This window comes from Brassica napus, chromosome C2 (assembly GCF_020379485.1).
Source record: "Brassica napus cultivar Da-Ae chromosome C2, Da-Ae, whole genome shotgun sequence".
NCBI classification, from domain to species: domain Eukaryota; kingdom Viridiplantae; phylum Streptophyta; class Magnoliopsida; order Brassicales; family Brassicaceae; genus Brassica; species Brassica napus.
Window position 1 is genome coordinate 44,969,645 of NC_063445.1, and position 27,634 is coordinate 44,997,278.

Here is a 27,634-nt window from a genome sequence, read left to right on the forward strand (position 1 = left end):
TAAAAAATTTAAAAATAATCTGAAAAACTATTTTCGAATTACAAAAAAGAAAATATGAAAAAAAATTAAATTAAAAAAAAAAGTTTTTATAAAAAATTCGAATTTAAAAACATATAATCTAAAACTATATAATTTTTTTTTAATTTTTTTTAATATTTTTTAATTTTCAATTTTTTTTTTAATTTTTTTATATATCTAGAGTATTATGGTCCTTTTACTTATTAAATGAAACATTTTTGTTATTTTCCTTCTTATGGTCTATTTTTGTGATCAAAACTTGAAAATGGTCTATTTAGGAGAATTGTTCTTCATATAATGGAGAAATCTGGTTCAGACCGGAGAATCGCAGATGAATCGTATAATTGATTTTTCAATTTTCTCCCAATATTAAAAAAATATGCAATTAGATTGGCCCAATTGCTCATGGGCAAATTTGGTGTTCAGCCTAACTGGACCATGAAATACATGAAATTACCCATTACCCGTCTAACACAGTCTGCACTGGGCCACACCCATGGACACCCAACCAATTGACAGCCCTGAGGCGAGGAGAAGCTTAGAGAGATGAATCATTTAATTACTACTAGATCATGACCCGCCCGACCGGGCGGGTGTTTATTTTTGTTTCAAATTTGTTTTGTTTATATTCATGATTTATTTGTATTAGGTAGTATGTATTACATTGAATAGTAATTGTATCCGTGTTAGTAATTAAATTTTATCAACATATTTAATATGAAATCGAGATAGTGAAAAATAAAAATGATGATAATGATGCATTAACATAAGAAATATAAAAAACAATTTTGCCAATTTAAAATATAATGAAATAAATAATTATGAGTTAGTATGATATATGAAAAGGAAAATTAAGGTATAATTTTTTATTGAGATATATTTATTCTAAGGTTATGGAAATATAACATATTAAATTTTTTATTAAGAGTAGTCTAAGAAAAAATAAATTTATGATCAATCATAGTTACAATTTAATTAAAGGCTTAAGTTTGGGTTAAATAGATAACTAATTGTGTCCATTTGATTTAAAAAAGCCCGAAAATTTTAAAAGCCCATCTGTAACAGTTTTTTTTCCGGGAAACGAAAAAAAAAATTGTTGGGAACTTCCAGAGAAACAAACTGTCGGTGTTCTCTATTCTCTCTCTATCTTCTTCGATCTCTCTATCTTCCTCAATAGAAACAAAAACAAATTCAAAGATTGTGTACCAGAGAAATATAACCAGAGAAACAAAAACAATTCCGATCATCACCCTCAAAGTAATTCTTATAAAGAAAGATATCGAGACAGCAGAAAAGCTAATTGAAGGTTATCAACTGTAGCCCTAATCGAGTACTTAATTAACTTTTTTGTTTACATATATATATTGAACTTGCGGATCTTACAGTGTTTTACAGATATCAGACATGGAACAATCAGATCTTCAAACTTATTAGATCCACCAATGACTTCATCTCATAAGATCTCTCGGTTTACTTGTTAAGGCCGATGAGCAGGAGATGGTTGTCGACTATCGACTTTAGTATCTCTTGGAGAAAGTCATGATACTTTTTAAGGACACCTCTAAGGTAAATCTAATCTCACATAAGACTTGAACCTCGCACAACTACAACTTGATCTTAAATTTTGGACAACCAAATATTGGAATGATTTTAAAGAGTATGAAGAACACCAGCAGCAATTAAAATATGATCCTGCTTGGTTGAATTCTATCAATATTGTAAACTTGTATCCTGCTTGGCTTAATCTTATCAATATTTTAAACTTGTAAAATAGGAACTGTTAACTAATCTTTGTTTTTCATTTTACAGAGCAAAATAAACTATTGTATAATGATTGTCTCTATCTCATGACTACCGTGTTGATTCTTTACTATAGGTTCTATATGGTGCTGACCTTGAAACTGAGGTATTTGGTAGCAGATTCCACAAGATATCATGCAGTCAGGAGGCTTCTTCTTCGGATGAAAAATATGCAAAATCCGGATGTAACTTAAATAACTTCTCAAGGCTTCCAGGATCCCTTCTTAAGCATGAGGGCAGTGACATCTCTGGTGTTCTTGTATCATTGGTTGTATGTTGGAATGTGCTTTTCTTCTTCCTGCTGGGTAAGATTGATCTCTGCGAGTTGCATAGTTAACAATATTTTCATATCTAATCTATTTTATTACATCAGTGGATGTGTTTCTCTATGTTACATCTCACTCATTTTATTGTTTTTCACTACTGATTATCTCGTTTTATTGTTTTCGACTACTGACATTCATTATTTTGTTTCCGCAAAATAGCATGTTGAAGATCACCACTTGTATTCGAGGAATTACATGCACTGGGGCGCACCAAAACTATGATATAGTGTTGCGGGGAAGAATGCTGTGAGACTCCAGGATCAGATGCGAAAGCATTTGCATGACCTTTTTGAAGAACAGCCTGATTTGCTTCATAAGCTAGTAAGGCTTAGATCTTTGATGAACTTAATAAAAACTTTGTCTTCTATAATCCTACAAGTTAAATTTTTTTAATTGTCTTATAGTATAGTTAGATCTTTAGTTTCTAGATTATAGTGAGATAAGTTATCTATGTATATATTTATGAACAGGTGTCTGATGCCATTTATAGAGCCAGAGCTTTGTCAGGAGGTGAAGGACATGGGAGAGAGACAAAACATGATCCAATTCGTTTTCAGGTTAGTACATTTCCAGTAGTTAATTTATAGGCTGTGAACTGAGAAATGGTAGTTAGGATTATAACCGGAGATTGTTTGATGAATGTTGATTGAAGTATGGTATTTTTAAATGTCATTTTGATTGAGTGTTTAAGTTGTTTGTCAAAGTACGATAGATGGATTATGTAAATTAAACTTCTTCCAAATAAAAATCATCCTAATAGTACATATATGAGTTTAGTAAATAGGAAGCAGTAGAACATGAAAAAAAAACAAAGAGAAAAATCCAATCAAATATTCAATAGTATCTCTTTCAAAGCCACGGTCTTCCTGATGCTTTGATGTCTGACTTCACAAACCAAGATCAAAATCTGCATTTTTAAAAATCACGCTAAAAATATAGAAATTGAGTTTGTGAACAAACACCCTTAGTATGAAAGTAAAATTACATACCTTATCACGCCCCTTTTGATTCAAGGTTGTTGAAAACTTCTTTGAAAACAACATTCATAGTTTTCTTTTGAGGTTTTCCTTCTTTGTCTACTATCAGAATTTTCAATCCTTTCTTTGATGTGACCCTCGAAATTGCCACGTATAACTGTCCGTGTGAGAACACAGGTCTTGGGAGAAAGAGACCAACTTCGGAAAGTGATTGACCTTGACTTTTATTTATTGTCATTGCAAACGCCACAGCCAAAGGCAATTGTCTTCTGCGCATTTTAAAGGGTAATCTTGTGTCTGATGGTGTTATCAGCAATCTAGGAATGTACACAATTTTCCCAACTTTTTCTCTAGTTATTATCCTAGCTCCAACCATAAAATCCATAAGTTCTGTGATCTGAAGTCTTGTTCCATTCATTAACCCAGCAGTCGGATCAATGTTTCGCAGAACCATAACAGGACAGCCTATCTTGAGTCGCAGACTATGGTTTGGCAAACCAGAAACCTTAATAGTATTAAGAAAATCAGCACCCAAAGCTTCATTGTTCACTGAACTCGTATCAGACGGATCAATACTATCTGCACTGAGATAGATCTTTTCTTCACCTAGAATTTTCCAAACAGGTCATGTTATTTTATTATGTAATATATTACCAGAAAAAATATAAAGACCAAAGATTAGAAATTTACCTTCAAGTTTATCTAACATGTGCTGATTAATCATATTGACGTCTTCATTAGTTGGACATAGGATAGCTCTTTGTTGAAAAAACTTAGGATCTTTGTTCTCTTGCAATGAAAGAATGTCTCCATACATAGCTTTGCTGATTGCTTCAATAGGTTCATCTGAGTCCATAATCAAAAATTCAGAAGGAATTTCTATCTCTGCTTCACCATCGTTTGGTTCATTAAGTTTCCCATCCCCAACACTTAATATCCACTCAGAAAACTCTTTAAGATCATGTGCATCCTCTGACGACAAGGAACCAGAGATCAATCGCATGTTCTTTGTGAGTTGTAGGACTCTGCAGTGTTCCCAAAGATATGATGAATTCAGTGCAGCCAACACAATTTCAGCTCTGCCTGCTCCATTTATAACAGGAAGAACCTGTCTAAAATCACCTCCAAATACAACAACTTTCCCACCAAAAGGACTATTGCTATCCTTACCAATAATGTCAGTCAAACTTCTATCCAAAGCTTCAAAACAATGTTTGTTCATCATTGGTGCTTCATCCCATATAATGAGTGAAGACTCTCTAACTAAATTAGCTTGATCAGATCCATGAGTCATTGTACATGAAGAAAATTCATCTGGATTTAATGGAATCCCAAATCTTGAATGTGCAGTCCTACCTCCTTGCAACAACAGTGACGCAATGCCACTTGATGCACAATTCAAAACTATATCCCCTCGACATCTAATAGCTGCTGAAAGTAATTTCCAAAGAAAAGTCTTTCCAGTCCCACCAAATCTATAGACAAAAAACATTCCACCTTTATCTTCATTCAAAGCAGTAAGAATCTCATCATATATCTTCTTTTGCTCATCTGTCATCTTCTGAATATCCCTTTCAAGAGTTTCTAACAATTCTGCACGTGAATAGTTGCGCTCGTCTAGGATCAACACGTTAGAATCAGCTCTACTTGTCCGCTGAACCTTGGGCATAGACTTAAATCTACCAAGATATGTACCATTACGCTTCAACAGATTGTCAATCTCTTGTAGAACATACTTCTTTTTATCCTCATCACTTAACAGTAATCCTGCAATTCAAAAACATGAATGTAGTGGCCATATCAATTAATGATTTCATTCATATGTTTAAGAAGGCTGGCTTTAAAATATGATTTAAAAATAATCTAAACGAACCTGGCCGATTGAAATATCTTCTTCGGTTATACTCAATATCTTCAGAAAGGTGCTCCCATGTACGTTCCCAGACAACTTCAGGCGCAGATAAACTATTATTCATCAGCATTATAACAAAAATCTGTCGCAATTCACTTGCTGAAGAGTGGTGACTTCTCCTTAAGATATCATCTATGTACTCTTGATCATCGTCTAATAGTCCTCGAGCAGAACATGCTTCCTTGTAGCTAGGGTAAAGAACTCCCTCATATGTTTTAATGTCATCGTAACTTGTAGGACCTTTGACAATGTTAAGCAACACACGCAGAAAATAGGCATTTTCCTGGATCCTGGGAGCATAGTTAATCCTTCCTATGCTAAAACCTCTTTTTCTCCTATTCCACTTCTTCTTTTTCTTGTCATAGGTAAAGAAATTTGGTATCTGAGCATATGTTAGAGTTTTTGCAAGATCATCTATTTTATTTAACTCAAACCATGCCAAGAACATTGTATTCTGAATGAGTTTACGACTGACGACAGCTTTCAGTTTATCTTTCCCCTTGAATATAACATTTTGTTTACCGGGAAGATGGAAAATAAGCTTCTCCACTGAAACAGACCGATAGTAAATGGGAAACTTGAAGATTCTCCATGTCCCTTCACACGCAGACACATATCTACAATAAAAAAAGTAGTGTTAAGATCTGATTAGAAACATAAACCAAATATCTACAATAAAGCGTGAAGCAGACATGATTTTATACCTGCAATCGAAAAAATCCTTTATTTCATTCTTCTTTTTCTCTACATTTCCTTCAGTGCTTGTTTGAGCAGTTCCTTCACCATTTGCCATCATACTATCAACGATATGAGCAGGAGGTTCAACAGCCACTGTGACACGATCTTGTCCTTTGTTGATGTACTTAAATAAATACTTAATTGAACCAGCTTGGTTGCACCACTCCACATTAATGTGAGCTCGATAGCGAAGAGAAAGTTTCTTGTTGTAAGGAATAACAAATCGGTTATCACATCTAACACCATTCTTTTCAACATAGCAATCTGATTGCTCTCTCCTTCTGTAAATCGGAAACCCTTCTTTATTTACTGATGTCTTCTCAGCAAATGATTTTGGAAAGGACTTTGAGCACACTCCATTCTCCATACATGGAGAATTCCTATTAGCAGCTCCACATGGTCCATGAATCATCATATCTTTAATGACAGAATAAAGTTCGGGTTCTTCATCCTTATTTGGAATTTCTGCAGATATAATCTTGTCAATATCGTCTGTATTAGGAAGCTTGCATGTGGGGTGCATGAATAACAGGATATGTGCATGCGGTAGGCCACGTTTCTGAAATTCAATAGTGTACATAGCTGTAACCAAAACACAACTAAAGAATTAGATCAACTATTTACGATCTTAACCAACAAATTAAATAAAGCTGTTAAACTTACATGCCACAGTCTTTCCAAGAAGGTGATTTTTGGTTAAGTCTTCCATTAATGCATCAAGTTTCATCTTGAATATTCTACAAACAATGTCTGGCCTATCTTCCACCTTTAAATTCCTTTTCTCACAAAACCTCGTGATCTCAGGCCATTTAGGATTGCATGTAAAAGTGATGAACAGATCTGGAAATCCAAAATGTTTACAAATGGTCATAGCGTCCAAGTAATTGTTCTTCATATATCTAGGACTCCCAGTGAAAGATGCTGGCAATCTGAATTCTTGGCCTTGCTCCTGCATATCAATCTTTCCAGAATTCTCAGACTCCTTAATAGAATCATAACTATCTGACCGCAAAGTAGCCTGGTTGAATTTTAGATAGCGTAGACGGTTAGACTCTATAGTTGTGTAGGCATCAACAATAAATTGCTGAAACAGCCGTCTAGCATGTAAGAGACAATGTGATTCATTTTCACGCTCATGTAGACAGAAAGCAAAGAACTGCCTCATACTGATATTAGGCTTCTTTAGCTTTTTGGATCGTGCTACTGTGACACCTTTCTTTATACCCAATCTGAATCCGTCTTCTCCATGAGTAAACAATAAAGGATATTGAAGTGCTAGATATGAAGCATGTATTTCGTTTATCCTCAACAGCTTGCCTGATTGTTGCTGAAGAACAATATCCCTGTTGTCCATATCTAGATTAAAATCACCAGGAATGAGTGCAGCAACTTCAGATGCAGTGGGGGTATTATATGTCCTTCCATCTTGTGCCCGATCACTAACAATCCGCATATGGAAGGCATCATCTGGATCAGTGTGAAAACGATCTTTTGCTGATCTAAACTGCTTTACATAAGGATTGACCTCATCTAACATCTTCATTAATATTCTGATAATTTCAGGCTTCAGCTTATCTTTCTTCTTCACGTTGAAATTCACTTTTCCTGAGCTGCAATATATATAAAAACGTTTACTTAGAAGATCAATGATGAATAAATACAAAATTTTAACATTTGCCCAATCTTTATAAATATAAGTATACGCAGGTTACTATTAGATTTTAAATTACCTTAGACACTTTGCTCTATTTTCAACTTCATTTTCAGTGTCAACTATATATAGTTGACCAAACTTGGCATCTTTCCCTTGATTAGGTTGTAAGCTCCCCATTAAATGATAGTTTTCCCCCTGAAGTTGAAACATAGAAGGTCCTACACCTTTTTGGACTGATCTATCAACTTTTCCTCCAAGTGAAGTAAATGAGAACACCATGTTGTAAGCTCTCATATTGTTCTGGAAATGCTTGCTTAATTTATCACCTCCTTCCATCAGCCTTTTCAATTCCTTTGGTGGTTCCTTCAGTAATGGTAATTGAACTTGTCCTTGCAAGCAACACAGTGCAAATGTAGGGTTCTTAGCGTTTCTGCGCTTGTTAAGGCGTTCTCCAAACCACATAATAGCACCACAGTGAGAGCATTTGAACGTAGGATCACCTTCATCAATATATCCTATATATGTCCAAAAAAGAACCCAAACAGTGAAAATCAATATTTAATTATTTTATAATAAGAAAAATTACTCATGTGTGTTGGTCAAGATTGTCAATGAAAGTACCTTCTTCCTTTCTCTTCGGCTCTTTTTTTCTCTTAGACTGTCCATTATTCGACATTGACACACCTTTCTTGCATTGTTGCAAAATTCTAGACATAGAAAACGATTCTGGTTGATAAGGATTTGTTGCTGGTGAAGCATGGGCAACTATATCCATCATTTGGTTATCTAATCCATCATTTTCTGAATCTGTACTTTCTTGAGAACTGTAGTCAAAATCAAGTTCACCTTCTCCATCAATGTTGCCTACAATATATTTAAAATAAAACAAATTCACAAATCAAATTAAATTAATGAAACTCAAATAAAACGAATCTTCACTGGCATGATTTATTTTTATTACCTTCGTTTAGATCATCTTCAGCAGCTTGTTTTTTTTTGATTTGGAGTGTGATGTATTCCAGTAGATGAACTGACATTTGGATAAGCTAAAGAATGTGAAATGTTGGTAATGTCATTCAAAACAGCACGTGATGTATTCCTTTGTCTCTTTGAATGAATGATTTGTGCTGAGGTTAGACTTGAGTTGGGCAAATTTGAAACTACAAAATGGAGAAGAACACTTTTTAATAAGATGGTTTCACATGTCTCTACTTGCTGTGTCAACCCATTTGTAGTCATATTGAATCTTTGTACTTACAATAATGAGATGTCAAACAACTCATGTTGATTGGTGTATATGACGTTTGTTTGGACATCAAATCCACACCTTTGGCCGTACATGAAAATTAAACATATTAGTCAGATAATTTACCAACATAATTGGATAATAAAGTAGAACTGGTGATCTTTATTTTACCAAAGAGCCGAACTGGTTTATAAGTTGGTGTTTGCTCTATATTGTTGCTCTCATGATGTGGCTGATTCAGTGGAGAAGATGATTTTGAAAGTGGTGAGGAACCAATCTGATGAAAAACCCTACTAAATATCGATCTTAATGGAACAGAAGAACTTGTTAACTCTGGACTGGCATTAGCATTCCTTGGTACTTGGGAAATTGGAAGCATGTTTTCCCTTTGATCACCATTACCATCCCCTCGTTTTCTTTTCATATCGAGTAATCTTTTTCCCCACACGAGTTCTCTAAGCGCAGCAGCAAATGAAATCCTATTTTTTATTATAGATTTTAGTGATCGCCTAGAGTAAAGGATATGGTTATTGTGGATATTCAGATATGGCAAATAAATTATATAATAGACGATTGTAATATTTAGTATATTTTAAACTTGGAAAGTAAAAATTTTTTAGTATTTATGAGAGCATTTGTATAATAGCCGATCAATCCATATAGTAAAATAATAATGTAGACTATTTGTAAGATTATTCGTCCATATAATTATTTTTTCCTTTTAAAATATTAAAACATTTGATCATGGTGGTTTTGTAGGCAGTTCACACCATATTCGTATTCCGGTGAAGAAGGTCATGGAAATATGGCAATTAAGTAGTCTCTTCTGTCATCAAGTATCAGGTTACGTCCCTTTACGATCTTTTTTATTTGTCCAAGTGATCCGTTGAATTAGTTCTCCTACGTGTGTGCTAAGTTGTTTTGGTTGGATATATATATGGAATAATTTTTAGATAAACCTTTAGAAACACTAATTATGAGAAGTTGTCTTATTGATTATTCAAAGCATCAAAACCAATAGAACAAAATACTTCAATAACCGAAAACCAAAGGAAAAAACAAAACAAATAGAGTAGAACTGAAAAACCAATAATCTAATCTATTAAAAACTAAAGCACTGAAAATAGAAAATAAAGCAAGGAAATGGTGAAACAATTTTAAACAACGCCCCCCCCTAATCGGTCTTAGTCTTCTCGAGCTTGATTGGAGCTGGGCATATCTTTTTTGAAGTTGAAGTGAGCTCTGGTAGATTAGTATCAACTTCTTTTCTTTTAGATATTGGAGTAGCACATTCAGAAGATTCTTGAGTGTTTCCTTTGATTGCCAACATCTATTTAAAAAAGTATTAAAATTGCTAATATTATAATAAGTTCTTCAAAGTTGGGATATAAACCAAGGAATATGAACAATAAAACAATTAAAATTACCCCTCCGGATGACAAACTTGAAGACACCCCTTCAATCTGGGATACTGGTTCCGAGTTAGACTCAACTTTCTGAATGAAATCACCTGACCAGACCTCTGAAACTTTATATATGTCTGTTCCATCTGAGCAAGCAACTCCAAAACAGAAAGATTTTCCCACTAAAGCTTGAATAGGTAGAGGTAAAATCTTTGGATCTTCAATCTGAAAAATATAAATTAGTAATTAGTATATATTTAGAGCCATATGGGATCAGTAATATTTTACATAGAACGCTATAAACTATAAAAGATTGGGTAACTCACCTCTTCATATGAACCATCCCATAGATTTTTAGCCTCGTCACCAATAATGGTTTTAGCCACAGAATCTAGCAACATAATTTTACACGTTCCAGTGTCATCTTCAACAATCAAATGGAGCTTGAATCTGAAATATAATATTTAAAAATGTACCTTCCATTACTAATTGTAATGATTAGAAAAAACAACTTATTTTGGACAGAAAGTGAATGTTTTTAAACAAACTTACTTTGGCTCAACATTAGAAACGGTGGCACGACAATCTCGGCAACGGAATAAAGGCTTGTCAGTTGTGTTACCCTTTCCAGTGATCATAGTAACACTATGGCTACACCTCTTACATCCAATATAGTACCATCTCCAGTCTGTGTCAACCGTCTTAATTGAACATATGATCTTTGTCTTCTCCACCTAGATAGGGATACAATAATAACTTAAGTGTATGAATAAGAAAACATGACTAACTGACATAGGAAATATCATAGATACAAAAATGAACTTAGAATAAGTCACCTCAGTGATTTGCGACAATTCACAGATCATGTTAATCCCAATGTCATCCCAATCGTCTCTCACGCTTACGATTTCTCTTTTCTCTTCTTTATTTCCATTAAGAGACAGAGGCCGAAGATCATCCTTCATTCTGTAAATAAAGAAAATTTTAAAAAAGTCAATCAAATAGGATAATCAATAAAAGATAGGATAATAAAAAAAAAGTATTACTTGTCTTTGAAAACATCAGCCTCAGGAACTGTTGGGTTGAGATCAAGTACGGTAGCATCAAATGCATTCGTGACCTGTATGTCGCCTACAATATTGAAAATTTCAATACCAATGTTAGACAAATACGGACGAAAAAACAATATAAACATATAGTAGATTAAATATATACCTCGAAACTCAGTGATTTTTGCAAATCTTAACAAAAAAACATTGTTCTCGATATCTGATTCTTGTGCATATTGTTCAATTTTTTCCGCATATGAACCCCAAAGACAACATGCAACTTCGTTACCACTGTTGAAAACGACATTCGGATTATTAAATCCCAAATACATCAACAACCAGTTTCGATTAAGAAAAAAATACCATGTATCTCTCATACGAAACTGAATCATCTTTCTCTCCTCATTCTTCACTTGAACGATCCTAACTTCAGTCACGTCATAAGGTTGACCAAGTATATCTGAATCATACAAAAATATAATGGTTAGATAGGATAGAAAACGTTAACACATTTCAATTATTGAAAAATAGAAACTGAATAAATTACCAATAAGGAGTTTTGTATCAAGCTTTCCTTTCGAAAGCTCATCGAAATTAGCTAGAGATAAGAAACTCCTATCATCATGGTAGTCAGATCCAGTAAAAACGGTTTCATTGGTAATATTGATCTTATAGTCATGTCATGTTGGTCGATATTTCCCACCTGCTTTGGAAACCTTAAAATTCTCAACAACACGCCACTCTCCAATTGGAAGGTTACGTTGAGTACGAAACATGTGAGCTTTATTGCAGGATGCATGAATTTTACCACCCTGAAATTCACGAAATAGTATTAGAAAGTAGTAGTATTGACAGATGGGTAATTTTGTGTATGAATGACTTACTGCTTCATCAGCTAAGACCATTTCAAATGTTTCTTGGGCATAGGGGGTGGTTTGTTTCCACGAATGTATCAGTTTCACTCGCACACGCCATGCCGACTTCCAAGGTTTGACACTGGAAAGCAAAGAGAAACTTTTGTTTAGTGACATGATTGTTTTCAAACGATGAAATGTTGTGGTGACTATTGGTGTGAGGGAAACTATATATAATGGAGATATGGAACCCTATGAATTCTAAAACTACACAACGCCCACTTTGCCCACTTTGCAAGTAAACCGAATATGCTCTGCATATAAAATATTTTTTGTTACCAAGAATATAGGTAATCGTTTGATAGAAATCAATTATCTTTGTTATGTTAGATATTCTTGTTACCAATAATTGATAACTTTTAATTATAATCAATGTTGATTGATGCGCAAGGTTAGGGGATGAATGATTCTGGTTACTAATTATATGCAATATATTTCGATGGTAACATGAATATAGTATTGATTTCTTTTTGGTTAAATCAGAATCGCTTTCCAAAAATATAAAATATTTTTTGTTACCAAGAATATAGCTAATCGTTTGATAGAAATCAATTATCTTTGTTATGTTAGATATTCTTGTTACCAATAATTGATAACTTTAATTATTTAATGTTCAAAATAAATGTTGATTGATGCGCAAGGTTAGGGGAGGAATGATTCTGGTAACTAATTATATGCAATATATTTCGATGGTAACATGAATATAGTATTGATATCTTTTTGGTTAAATCAGAATCGCTTTCCATTTTTTTTGGTAACTAATTATATGCAATATATTTCAATTATGTTTTCAAATTTTGAACGTGTTGTAGAGACTTCCGGATGTTAAGGAAGGAAGAACTCATTTGGAAAAAAAAAACTACACCATCTAATATTAACGTAAATACCAAAAACAATTATACGATACATTAGTATAGTTTACGGTACCAGTAACATGATGTTAATGTTAATTAGTGTTTTGGAGGAATGTTAGATGCTATATAATTATACGATACGAAAGAAAAATTGAATTGATGATTTAATTTGAAGTCATCCGATTTATAACCTAACATTCCATCATGTTCAATACTTTAAGTCATTGTTTCCGTTTTTGTAGTGTATAGTATAGCATTAAATAATCGATAAAGACAAGCTAATTTTAAGGAAAGAGTAATAATAGTTTCAGTGGCATTCGAAAGTAATTAACATTGAAAACTCAGGGTTAACTTAATTTTGTACTCCTGTTTTAATAGATTATAAGATAGATAAACTGCATAAATGGCTTCCACATGACGGTTTATTTATTTCAAGACTGGTACATGTCCTATATATTATTATCCATTAATCTATTGGAACTGGGCTTAACGATGACATGTGGCCAACAGTATAAAATTGTCGCCATATAAATATAGTACATGAACAGTTTCCTATGATTGCTCAATGATATTTCTTTCTAGCAATAGTAATTCGTCAAAAGTTACTAACGCATTATAATGACCATTTCCAATTGTCAGAAACCAAAAAGTTTAATATATTTTCCGAAAAATAAATGTTTTGCAAAGTCATTTGTTTATAAAAAATATGTATTTTACATTTTCAATATATTCTACATAAATTAATAATAATAAATTATAGTTTTTTAAAATTTAATTGTATTTACTAAATTACTACTGATTTAAAATTGTTGAAATGATTCATTATCAGATTTTCATATGTTTTAATATACATAAATACAAAACATTTATTTTTTTAGAAAAGTACATATCTTTTAAGCGCATGAACTTTATTTCAAAAATTATTTACACTACATATCTGATAAATTTTAAGAAAACTTCAAATATATAATAGTTTCTATTAATTTTATTAATCAGGCATATACGTTTCTATTAATTAAGCTTCCGCCATAGGTGTAACTCGTCCTCCGTTTTTCTATTTAACAATTTTATTAGTTAGGCAATACATTTAAATATATAATTGTTTCTATTTAACAATCAAGATCATACATATATATGCTAATTGTAAATTTATCTATTTCAACTTGAAGTTATTGCGAAATTTTTTAATTTATTTTTTTGTCAGCAGAAAAGTTTTATTTAAAACTATGTTACATGGGATGCCATAGCCTACTGTTGTAGACATGTACTCCATTATCTTGCAAATTAATAATTTAATAACTCTGTTAAATAGTTATACTATGGTTTAAGTTTTAATAAAGGATTTAAGAAAACTTAATTGATTAATGAGAAAGAAAAATACAGACGCGTTGTCCCTTTCCCTGCATCTCTCTTGGTTGTCTTTGTTTCCTGACATCTTAGATTCATCGTATGAAGTATACTCACTTTCAGAAAATAAAAGAAAAGAACTTTTATATCAACTTTCAATCTTGTTGACTAACGAACTTTCAGACAAAGCATACGAGAGGAGTGATCAGTTTCACCAAAAAAGTTCTGCATTATTATTTAGATTAGATCATTGCAATCTTTCTCAGGTTATTTGTTTTGTTTCTCTTCATGTCTTCTTCTTCATCGTCTTGTGATTGGGTATACGACGTCTTCCCGAGCTTCAGAGGAAAAGATGTCCGTAAGTCATTCCTCAGCCATTTTCTCAAGGAGTTGGATCGAAAACTCATCAGTGCTTTCAAAGACAAGAAGATCGAGACAAGTGAATCACTTGATCCCGTCCTTAAGCAAGCCATTAAAAAATCAAGGATTGCGATCGTCATCTTCTCCCAATAATACGCTTCTTCTAGCTGGTGCCTTAACGAGTTGCTGGAGATAGTGAAATGCCAAGAAGAGTTAAGTCAAATAGTTATACCCGTTTTCTACGAGGTTGATCCTTGTCATGTCAGACATCAGACTAAAGAGTTTGGAGAGGTCTTTAAGAAGACATGCCTGAGAAAAACAGAGGACGAGATACAACTATGGAAGAAAGCTTTGACCGATGTTGCAAATCTTGTCGGATATCATTCTCAAAACTGGTAAGACTTTATCTTTCTTTTTTTTGGTTCATACTTGACATTTTACTATTCATACTTGTTTATGTATTGATATTTTTCATATTGTTAGGGAAAACGAAGCAACAATGATTGAAGTAATAGCCAATGATGTTTTGGGTAAATTGAATTTAAATCCGTCTAAGGATTTCGAGGACTTTGTCGGGATCGAAGATCATATGGAAAAGATGAGTTCACTTTTGTGCTTGGAATCCAAGGAAGTGAAGATGATTGGGATATGGGGTCCTTCCGGAATTGGCAAGAGTATTATTGCAAGAGCACTAGAATCTCGACTCTCTCGTCACTTCCATGGTAAAGTTTTCATAGACATGCGTTTCATATCCAAGAGTAAGGAATGTTATCGCAAAGGTAACTCAGATGATATTAACATGAAGCTGCACTTGCAAGAAAACTTCCTTTCTAAGATATTAGATAAGGAAGGGGTAAAAGTAGATACCTTAAATGCCGTGAGAGAGAAGCTAAAGCGCCAAAAAGTTCTTATATTTATCGATGATTTGGATGATCCGGTGGTGTTAGATGCGTTGGCTGGTGGAGACGAATGTTTTGGTCCTGGGAGTAGGATAATTGCAATTACAAAAGATATGCAGATACTAAGGGCCCATCGGATTACATGTGTTTACAAGGTTGAAACCCCATCTAAAGAAATAGCGCTTCAGATGTTATGTCGATCTGCTTTCAGACAAGATTCTCCGCCTGATGGGTTCATGGAGGTTGCGTCTGAAGTTGCAATGCGTCTAGGTGGTCTTCCTTTGGGACTTAACATTATAGGTTCGGCCTTGAGGGAAAGGGACAAAACTCATTGGGTAAATATGTTGCCAGCTCTTCGGAAAGGTCTAGACGGAAGAATTGACGAAGCACTAAGCTTCAGCTACAAATCATTAGAAAGAAAAGAATATAAAGCATTGTTTCGTCACCTCGCGTGTCTTTTTAACGGTGATGAAGTCAGTTACATCAAGTTGATGCTTGCAGATAGTGAGTTGAATGTTGACATGGGTCTTGAAGTTTTAGTTGATAAGTCCCTCATACGTGTGGTACCATTTTGGAATAATACGAACATCGTGGAGATGCACTGTTTAGTACAAGAAATGGGTAAAGAAATTGTTCGTGGACAATCTGACAAGCCTGGAGAACGAGAATTTCTAATGGATTCAAAGGATGTTTGCAATGTTCTTAAAGATCGTACCGTAAGTTTTGTCTTTCTACCTCTGCCTAGTGTGAATGAGATTAATTTTTTGCCTTTCTTAAAGAGAATTATTCTTGTATTTTTCAGGGTACTGAAAAGCTTATAGGTATATCAATGGACTTAGATGAAATTGATAAGGTGAAGATACATGAGAAGGCTTTTAAAAGGATGAGTAATCTCCGTTTTCTAAAATTCTATAAAAGGTCATTGCAACCGAAGAAAGAAGTTAGATGGCAAACACCCAAAACACTCAATGATTTTCCGGATGAACTCAAGTTACTAAGTTGGCCAGGATATCCTATGGAATGCATGCCTTCTAATTTTTGTCCTGAATATTTGGTTGAACTCAGTATGCCTAACAGCAAGCTTAAAAAGCTATGGAAAGAAGTTGAGGTTAGTGTCCATTAATTATTAGAATGTGGTTGATTAGAATTATAGCATTCCAATACATTGACATGGAATAAGTATGATATTATTACTTGTATGGTCCAGTTTATTTCTTAGTCTATTTTGGTGCAGGAGCTTACATACCTGAAGGATATGGATTTGTCAGGATCTAAAAGCCTGAAAAAGATTCCAGATCTTTCAACGGCGACCAATCTTGAGACATTGAATCTTCATGGTTGTTCAAGCTTGGTGGAGCTTCCCTCTTCTATTCAAAGTCTCAATAAACTGACGGATTTGAACATGTCTGGATGCACAAATCTGGAGACACTTCCAAATGGAGCCAACCTGAAATCTCTAGTTCGCCTCGTTCTCAATGGTTGCTCACAGTTGAAGGTTTTCCCTGATATTTCGAGTAAAATAGAATCCATCATTGCAAACAAGACAGCTTTTGAAATTTTCCCTTCTAAATTGCGTCTTGAGAATCTTGTTGAACTTCGCATGGAGCACAGCATGAGTCAAAGGTTATGGGAGGGAGTTCAGGTATGACATACTTATTGAAACTTTTTTTTTGGGTCAATGTATCAAAATATGTTCAAGGTTATATTTTTTTTATCAATAATTCAAGGTTATATCTATAAAAGACTAAAAAGCTTATATATAAACAGTATAAACTCACCAACATATAAGCTATTATCTCGGCTTCACAAAGATAAATATTTTGGAAATTTTATTTCAAAAATAGCCTTTTGTGTGTTTCTATAAATTGTTTTAGTATTTAATAATTATAAATAGTTATTTTGAGGGAACCAATTAATTTTATTAAATATTTACCGTTTTAACAAATGAAAAATTTACATTTGTGATACGGAGGAATTATTTGTTAAGACTTAATTCCAGATCTTTATTACTATCTTTTCTGTTGTCTTAATTATTATTATTTTGTTTATTCAGCCTCTTACAAGCCTCACAAAGATAGTGTTGTCCGGATCACAAAACCTGAAAGAAATCCCAGATCTTTCACTGGCAACAAGTCTAGAGACACTAAATCTCAATGGTTGCTCTAGTTTGGTGGAGCTAACTTGTTCATTCATTCAGAATCTTAATAAACTAACCACCTTGGAAATGACAGGATGCTCAAGTCTAGAGACTCTACCAACTGGCATCAACTTGAAATCTCTCTACCGCCTCAACCTCAATGAATGCTCGCAGTTGAAGAGTTTCCCTGATATCTCAGATAACATCTCCACCCTCTATCTAAACCAAACGGCGATAGAAGAAGTTCCTCGATGGATCGAAAACTTCTCCAAACTTGAATCCTTGGAAATGTGGAAATGCAAAAATCTAGCGACTCTTCCAACTGGCATCAACCTAAAATCTCTCTATCGTCTCAATCTCAGTGGATGTCCACGGCTGAAAAGTTTTCCAGATATCTCAAGCAATATCTCCAATCTTTATCTTAACCAAACAGCGATTGAAGAAGTCCCTCCATGGATAAATAACTTTTCTAGCCTTGAAGCCCTGGAAATGTGGGAATGCAGACAGCTAAGATGCATCTCACCAAACATCTTCAAACTTGAAAATCTTGGCGAGATTTTCTTCTCGGACTGCGAGCAATTGTCTGAAGTTAGCTTTCTAGACTTTCCACTGGAGGAAGCAGAAGACACCAGTAATACTTGCACTAAGTTGTCATTGATAAGTTTCACCAACTGCATAAATTTGAATCAAGAAAACTTCATTCAACAATCAGCTTCCAAGTATCTGATCTTACCAGGTGTTGAAGTGCCCCCTTACTTTACGCACAGATCTGCTGGGAGCATCTTTAACATCCCTCTACATCATTCTTCTCTTTCTCAACAACCAGTCTTCAACTTCAAGGCTTGTGTCGTGGTTTCTGATGTCGATGCGGTTACTGAAGGAACAGAAACCGCCGACCATCATCTTTGCTTTATTGACATTGAGGTAAATTGCCGGTTTAAAGACAGCCACGGGAACTACTCTGGGTCAACAGAGTCAATAGATTTCTCCTTACCTCAAGAGTATGATCATCTGATTATATTTGACTGTCCTTTCCGTCAAAACCAAGACAGTGGTGAATCGAATTGCGAACAAGTTGAGATAGAGTTTAGTCTTGTTAGTACAGGGCTCAGACTAATAGGATGTGGTTTAAAACGCCAATGACTGCATGTACCATCTTCTTGTTAGTATCTATTGGCCACTGTAACGTTTTTCATACATATATGGGGTTAAAAATCAAAGTTTAATTTATTCAGAAAAAAATGAAAAAAGGTATTGCATGATATTAGTCTTTAGGGCAGCTCAAGAACCCTTTAACTTGCACACCGTGAGGTACCATCATCAATATATCCTCTATAAACTTCTACGAAGAAATTTCTTCAAGTTATGAATCTATTAACAACGATTACCGTTGCTTCTTTCAGACATTTTAGTTTTTCAGAACAATAAGCTAAGAAATGTATTGTTTTGAAAGTGGATTAAAATCCAGTTCTTCCGCGTTAACTTTCATTTATGCAATATGGTCTGTGAGCTGCCAACTTGACTCTTCAAAAAGTTGATCTTGGTGTCTCTGGCAGCGATAAAACAGTACACGCACTTTCAAATTCAGCAATTTTGCGTCAGTTGGTTGTTAGCTCCACGTTGACAAACATGCTCTCTTTGTGAAGAATCAAACTCTGTCTTTACATAGTTGATGTTTTGTGTTTTTATCAGTTTTAAACTCGGTTTTTGACAAAGAATGATTGGATTTTTAAGGTATTTTGGTCTTTTCAGCTCTTTTTGTCGTTCTTCTATACCTATTACAGGTTACAGGTTAGCTTACTGAAAAACGCATTTGGAAATGAATTTGGAGAAAAAAGGAAGAACACGATCGAACTGAGCTAGAAACATGAACCTGTTGGAATTTATACCGGTTTATAACAATTTATAAATCAACCTATGAATTCAATTTGCCTAGAATCTCATGTCAATACTGAAATAAACTTAGATCTTAGGGTCTTAAATATACCTGAAAATTTTACAGCGGAAAGACAAACAAACAAAGTCGAGATTTAGAGCACTCCAAACGTTGTGCCTCTACCGGTATCCACATGCACACGAACTGGATCGATACGGAATGCTAGTACAGTTGAGATCAAATCTCAAAGCCTTGACAAACTCTTTTTGTCTCTTTAGGGTTTTAGCCGTCACATTTATTTTTGTGTGTTTTTGTATATCACACAAAACGTCAACGGTATGACCTTATATAACGTGCATGAAACCTAATTATAATCACATTAGAATTATGGACTAAGCCCATTTGTATTAGTTAGCCGACGTGCAATCACTATTGCATACGCATATATAAGTTACCTTACATATCGCATATGTATTTATTATATGTAAATTATATATCATATATATAACATAAATATAAACCCTAAAATATTTATAATCCAATTCGTTTAGGTGTGTGGCCCTATATGATCATATAATATTAGTAATAAATTCTAATAAATGATTTTAAGACATTCCCAACAATCTCTCACTTGTACTAGAATCATCTATTTTCATAATCCCTTTGTCTCTATATCTCGATCTCAGCATAAGACAAGAACTAGTGTCATCCTTATTAAGCTAGATCATGTTTATCGAACTCTGATTTATACTGATCAAACAAACGACTGACATTCACCTCGTTTGAGAAAGGCTATGCATTTCTTAATATCAAATCTTCGATAGGCCTAGAGATATTTGTCTCCCGTTATATGGGAGGGACAAATCCCATCTTGTTCCATCCCTATTCCTTACAAAATTCATAGAACACCTAATCAATGCCTTTATAATCACCAGTTACGGTTGACGTTTGACAAGGTCAAAGTGAACTAATCCACAAGTAGAGAATCATGACGAACTCAGGTCTAAGGACTATACTCTATAGTCGTAATGAGAAACTCTTATGACACTCATATAACAATCTTGTAGAGTTCTCATTAGCGGGTCAGTCCGATCATGTGTTCCCTAACACATATCCATGTGATTGACTTCAATACCACATATTGAATGACTCTATGAAACTTAGTCATCAATCACCTCACATACTAGTCATTCTTGGTTATTAATGTCCCATGTTAACAACCTTGGACCTCAATAATTTATGCCATTTTCACTAATAGGGTTCCATGATCAAGTCACTTACTTGATGACCTATAAGAATGATATAAATTATTTTGGGACTTTTATTTAATTATCCAATAATCAAATAAATCTGAAACAATTTCATTATTTTGAATACATAATCAAATGTATGTCAAAATGAACATCATATCATAAACATAAAGCCTCCCACTAAAACCAATATCATATCTTAAGATACTTAGTACCCATGGCTGCAGTATGACTCTCATACTTAAGCCATGGAAGAGGCTTGGTCAATGGATCAACAACATCTGCATCCATTGAGACTATACTATGGTGCTTTGCTTGGAACTCTTCCAACCCACCACTCTCCATTAAGGCAAAAGATGAAACCAACTCGTGATCGAAAATCACCTTTGTCATTTAAAAAAAATTGGCATACATGATAGATCCTTTAGCAGAAGCATATGGGATTTTACTCATGCGCTCTCGCTCATCCTGTGTCGAATGACACTGAGTCTTGCTAAGAGTTATGCCGTGAGACATTGGCAAAAAGTGTTTCTTGGAATCATGCATCTTGAATCTATGTAAGACCTTATCGATATAAGTATCTTGAAATAATCCAATAGTCGTATTTAATCTATATTTATAGATTCTTATTCCAAGGATATATGTAGCTTTTTCCATGTCTTTCATTAAGAAACAACCTCAAAGTATGTCATCTACATACAACACCAAGGAAAACTGCGCTCCCACTAGTCTTCTTGTAAACGCAAGGTTCTTCTTTATTTCTAATGAAATCAAACTCTTTGATTGCCTCATTAAAACGAAGATTCCAACTCTGAGATGCTTGCTTCAAGCAATATATTGGAGTCAGGGCCCATCACAGCTTCCTCAAAGGACGTAGGTTCATCACTTTCTATTATCAATAGATCATGATGATTCGCCACCTAAACCTCATATCTATCAGGTTCGTGACGAGTCCTTTCGGACCTACGCACTTCAGGTTCCACATGTGTAGATTCTACGACTCTTCGTAAATCTAATTGATCATCTTCCTAAGATGATGAAACCATCTCCTGTGTTTCTCGAACCTCTTCGAGTTGTACTTTACTCCCACTGTTCTTCTTAGAAAGAAATTCTCTCTCAAGAAAAACACCACTATGAGCAACAAACACTTTGTTCTCGGTGGGGTAGTAAAAGTAATAACTTTTGGTTTCTTTAGGACAACCAATGAAGTAGCATTCATCAGATTTAGGTCCAAGCTTATCAGTAAACATACGTTTGACATAAGCATTAGAACCTCAAATTTTCATAAAAGACAGATTTGGAACCTTTCCAGTCCACATCTCATATGGTGTCTTCCCAACTGATTTTGATGGACATCTATTTAGTGTAAACGCAGACATTTCTAGAACGTATCTCCAAAAAGATGGTGGAAGATCTGTGTGACTCATCATAGACCGAACCATATCTAATAAAGTTCGATTTCTCCTTTCGGACACACCATTCAATTGTGGTGTTCCTAGAGGAGTGAGTTGTGAAAAAATTTCACATTCTCTCAGATGATCATTAAACGCTTGAGTCAACTTTTCAAAAGATTCAGACTTATGTTTCATTAGATGAACATAACCATATCTACTGAATTCGTCAGTAAATGTAATGAAGTACTGATAGTTTCCTCTAACATTTATACTCACTAGTCCACATACATCAGTATGTATAAGTTCCAATAAGTCTTTGGCTCTTTCACCGTGTCCAGTAAAAGGAGCCTTAGCCATTTTACCCAATAAATAAGATTCACATTTTTCATATGATTCATAATCAAATGAGCTCAAAAGTCCATCACTATGAAGCTTTTGAATGTGTTTCTTATTTATGTGGCCCAAACGACAATGCCAAAGAAATGCCAAAGAAAAGTCTGATTCGTGTCGTTAGACTTGAATCTTTTGGTACTGATATTATAGACATACATGCTTTGGTCTAGAATATAAAGTCCAATCTCTAATGGACAGCTACCATAAAAGATATCATTACGATCAAAAGAGCAACACTTGTTTTTGATCGAAAACTGAAATCCTTCCAAATTCAAACAAGGAATGGAAGTAATATTCCTACTTATAGCAGGTACATAGTAACAATTCTTAAATTCTAAAACCAAGCCTGAAGGTAAAGACAAGTGAAATGTTCCCACAACTAATGCAGCAACCCTTGCTCCATTTCCCAAGCGTAGGTCCACTTGTACTTTCTCCAAAATTCTACAGTTGCTTAGGCCATTCATATTCTTACAAATATGAGCACCACAGCCGGTATCTAATACCCAAGAAGTAGAGCCAGAAGTAGTAACATTTACTTCTATAACATTAATGCCCCTAGACGATGTTTCAAAAGTCTTTTTCTTTTTTTTCAGATCTTCCAAGTAGGGTTTAAACTTCTGCTTGAGAACAATTCTCGGGTTTTGAAACTAATGGAGGAAATTTGATTCATTCAATTTGTCCTTCTCAAGGGCATATTGGAATGAAAATGGTTTGTGAAGAGTTAACATTGCTGGAATAGAAGAATAGCGAATATTAATATGATGTTCAGGAATTAGAGAAATCTCAACAATTAAAAAACTCATATTATATTCAAAACATTTTCCTCAAATGAATATAATAATCAAAGATCCATATTTCACTAAAATCCGAGTGAGCTTTGGCTCATCGCCCGAATATAAAGCTATTTAGATAAGCAACACTTTGCTAATTATATCTAATATAATTCTTGGTTGTCAGAAGACATCTTATGTCTTATCCAACCTATGTCTCTAAACCAAAAACCGTTTTGATAGCCTAATCAAGTAAACCACTCTTGTTTCACATGGTAACCGTTACCATCCACCTCACTCATGTAATTGCAGACACCTTGCTTTGGCAAGCCCATCTTACAACGAAACAAGCCTTGATGGTTGATAAAATTGGGTAGACATAAAAAAATACTTGAAATTAATTGAGGAATTAATTTTATCCAATTTAACTTTATATTTAAAATTTTATATCGAATATAAAAGATAAATATAATTAATACATATCTTATATGTACTTTAATTGGATTATGAATAATTATATTAATTTTGGAATCTAATCAAATTAGAATTCTAAATCATAGGGACAGAAACGATCGAATCAAATCGTTCAAGCTAACCAAATAAACCAGAGAACTGGTTTAACCGGTTTAAAAGGTTCAACTAGGTTACAATAACACACATGGACTTCTGAAATCAATTATACAGAAACAATATCTTTGACGTGCGCATGTTGTTTGAAAAATCGGTTTCAAAAACCAATTCTCGGTGACGATCACACAATCACATGATTCCATGATACATATTACTTTATCTAAAATAAATTTAACAAGTATTACAATAACACGAGTGCTTTCTTTAAATTATATATGTATGCATAAACCATGTGTAAACAACATACATAATCATCACATGACAACGCGTATATCTAGATATTCTTAAATCACTTGCAACTGATTAATTGAATTAGGTGGATATATCAGATCAAACATAATTTCTTTTGTTCATAAACAAACTAACAACGAACGTGTATATCTCTATAAACACATTGAAGCTATCTCAATTTATTTTCAGTATTATGCAAGTACGCTCCGATACCACTGTTGGAATTGATACCGGTTTATAACAATTTATAAATCAACCTATGAATTCAATTTGCCTAGAATCTCATGCCAATACTGAAATAAACTTAGATCTTAGGGTCTCAAATATACATGGAAGTTTTGCAGCGGAAGATAAACAAATCAAGTCGAGATTTAGAGCACTCCAAACGTTGTGCTTCTACCGGTATCCACACGCACACGAACTGGATCGATACAGGATGCTAGTACCGTTGAGATCAAATCTCAAAGCCTTGACAAACTCTTTTTGTCTTTTTAGGGTTTTAGCCGTCACGTTTATTTTTGTGTGTTTTTGTATATCGCACAAAACGTCAACTGTGTGACCTTATATAACGTGCATGAAACCTAATTCTAATTACATTAGAATTATGGACTAAGTCCATTTGTATTAGCTAGCCCACGTGCGATCACTATTGCATACATGCATATATAAGTTACCTTACATATCGCATATGTATTTATTCTATGTAAATTATATATTATATATATAACATAAATATAAACCCTAAAATATTTATAATCCAATTCGTTTAGGTGTGTGACCCTATAGGATCATATAATATTAGTAATGAATTCTCCATTCATAGATTATAAGCGGTTTATAGCAAAACATTATAACCATCTAATATTATATGACGGCCGCATGTCGACGTTACGACTTTGCCAAGAGCAAGTACAAATAATTTTGGGACATTCCCAATAGATCCATCGATCAGTGTCAAAGATCGATCGTAATTCAACTGCCGTCAGTTTGACAGGCCATTGACCGATCCTTTTAATAGGGGATTGATCTAGTTATGTCAAGGATCGATCAATCCATATATAAGAGATCGATCAATCCATATATAAGAGATCGATCAATCGGTGACAAAATGGAGCAACTTTCCATATTTGCAAATAAATTTGAAGACCTAAGAACCTAAAAACCCGAGTTTATTTTGTATCTTTCAACTAGTTATTGTTCTTGACAGCTAGAGAGCATACTGAGAGAGATTGTGAGAGATTTGTAACACTTCAGTCATTTTGTAGACTTTTGGAAGGATATTTCTTTCTACTATATTGGAGAAGTTTTTCTTATCTCTTTCTCATTTAATACCATTTTATTATGTTTTCTGTCGTTGGATTTTGTTGTTATTCATTGATCATGAGCGAGTAGTCTCTTAGTTGGGTTAAATTCTCATTAAGGAATTTCTTGATGTATTTGAATTAAGAAACTGAAAATCAAACAAATAAAATTTATTTTAGCGTTTTAGCTAATAACTTGTTTGCTATTCTACGTGGATTTTATCTCATATTACTATACTTCACTGTGCACTTGTAATTAGATAATTGGGTTAAAACCTAATCTATCAATAGTGGTAAGTATTAAGAAGACGTGGCATGTTATTGTTAACGATAGACGGTTATATAACTTAGAGCACCAGCATTAATGAACCCCCGGTTGGGGTTCATAATTTGATTTTTTTATTATTTTTTTGTTTGATTTTTTTGTTTAAAAAAAAAAAAAAATTTGACCAATAGCGGGCCGCCACGTGGCGTGGGGCCCGCTGAACAGTAATGATCCGGGTTCATCCGGAAAAAGCGTGGCGAGACAGAGTCATAACTGTAGCATATTATAATCTTTTTTTTTTTCTAGGGACGCATGTGAACTCTTTTTATGATTTCCTGATGCGCATGGTCTTAGATGCATGCATCAACACCCGTTGAAAACAATAAAGACAAATAACTTAGAAAGATATATACAAGTTAGTGGGCAACCCAAAATGATGCGCCTCAGTACATGGATCAGCACATGGAACCAGGCCAGGATGGAGAACATGACGATCAGATCATTCCAACCGAGGTTCAGGCATACGACCGTTCCAGACAGACACACCGAGCCGTGTACCGGATCGACCCGCACGCAGCCGGAAAAGAACTAAGGCTAGAACTATGTCCAGATGACCAAACCGACCGTACCGGAGCCCGTCGTTCCCGACCAACTCGCCAAGCCAAGACTGATGGTCGAGCCGGAACCCACTTGGGTCGAGTGGAAATCGAGACAGACCATAGTCTTTCCCTTTTGGTCCGTCTGATCCGAGCCGAGTGTCCCGATGAGCGTACTGATGGATCAGCAGGCCAGTATGATCAGTTCTTGAATTTTGATGATCAAAATTTCTCTAAGGCACGGATTCTACAACTGTCCAAGGACTTGGGTCGTGCTGGAACCAAGTTGGCGCATGAGCCTTACCAGGCTGACCGTCCGGAATGCGCCACGCCCGTTCTGCTCATTACCGCGAAGGAACCACTTGGTTCAGACGAACCTGGACGTTAGCCGAAGAGTCATCTTTGACCAGATCTGGAATTTAAGAGTTTAATACATTGTCTTTCAAAATTCTAGTCAGATTCGATTTACTAAGTCTATCTTTAATACATTCATATGTCTCTTTCTATTCTTCAAGTAGTATAAATATGTAAACACTTCTATCAATCAAATCATTCCATTTTCTTTCAACTTCTTTTTGAGTCTTTACTCTTTGTTCTTTGTTTAGAACTTTTCTAGTTTTCTTGGTGTGGCTAGCTCCAAGCAAACACCCTTGTCTGTTGGTCTTGTGAGTCATATCAAGCAACGGTTCAAGATTGCCTCTTTGTTGGACCGGTGAGTCACATCCGGCAATAATCTGGTTCGAGAATATCAAAGGCCACTCCGCAACCTTTGTGCGACCCCTCATTCCATCAGATCTCCTTTTGGAGTTCATATCCTTTCTCAAATCCGGTCGAGTGATCCTTTTAAGGCGTATCAAAGTGGTATCAGAGCCACTCTTCCGGTATCTCTTTTCATTTCATCTTTCACATCTACCATTTTCTTCATAAAAATTCTTCTTCTATCTATCTTGAATCCGGGCCCCTTATTACCATCCATTTAAAAAAAAAAAAAAAAGAAAGATTTAAGATTTAAAAAAAAAAAAAAAAAAAAGTTTCAAGATCGATTTGTGGATTGGTGGTGGAAGAGAAAGCCTGCTGGCTGAGGAGAAATTCAGCCTTTGAGGTGGTTAAAACGGATTCTAAAAGCTAAATCTCTTATCTTTCTCTCTTTACAAAAAAAAAAAAAAATTTTACCTTGTTTGCTTGAAGTTTGTCCCTTGGAATTCCTTGATTAGATCTCTTAGAACCTTGAGTATAAGACTTGTGAGTGATCAACAAAAATCTGAGAGAAACACGTGTGTGGGTGAGATCAAAA

General features: G+C 34.5%; 3 protein-coding genes across 3 annotated transcripts; 1 reads left to right on the forward strand and 2 right to left on the reverse strand.

The window, feature by feature from the left end:
* Positions 1-2,234: 2,234 nt before the first annotated feature.
* LOC106378445 lies at positions 2,235-7,646 on the reverse strand. Its single transcript, XM_048747893.1, has 7 exons — positions 6,435-7,646; positions 5,738-6,353; positions 5,509-5,650; positions 4,995-5,460; positions 4,109-4,888; positions 3,812-4,072; positions 2,235-3,727 (listed from the first exon to the last, which is right to left on the reverse strand). The coding sequence occupies exons 1-7, from the start codon at positions 7,312-7,314 to the stop codon at positions 3,138-3,140; spliced, it is 3,735 nt and encodes a 1,244-aa protein (XP_048603850.1). The 5' UTR covers positions 7,315-7,646; the 3' UTR covers positions 2,235-3,137.
* Positions 7,647-7,889: 243 nt separating this feature from the next.
* Positions 7,890-19,982, forward strand: LOC106378443 (disease resistance protein RPS6-like). Its single transcript, XM_048747894.1, has 5 exons — positions 7,890-14,993; positions 15,082-16,213; positions 16,300-16,605; positions 16,732-17,139; positions 17,551-19,982. The coding sequence occupies exons 2-5, from the start codon at positions 15,098-15,100 to the stop codon at positions 18,775-18,777; spliced, it is 3,057 nt and encodes a 1,018-aa protein (XP_048603851.1). The 5' UTR covers positions 7,890-14,993; positions 15,082-15,097; the 3' UTR covers positions 18,778-19,982.
* Positions 9,846-12,028, reverse strand: LOC106378444. The gene is made up of 11 exons (XM_013818571.1): positions 12,008-12,028; positions 11,827-11,935; positions 11,671-11,721; positions 11,487-11,583; positions 11,290-11,414; positions 11,121-11,205; positions 10,911-11,040; positions 10,627-10,808; positions 10,401-10,524; positions 10,099-10,299; positions 9,846-10,001 (listed from the first exon to the last, which is right to left on the reverse strand). Exons 1-11 carry the CDS (start codon positions 12,026-12,028, stop codon positions 9,846-9,848), a joined length of 1,281 nt encoding a protein of 426 aa, XP_013674025.1.
* Positions 19,983-27,634: the final 7,652 nt, after the last annotated feature.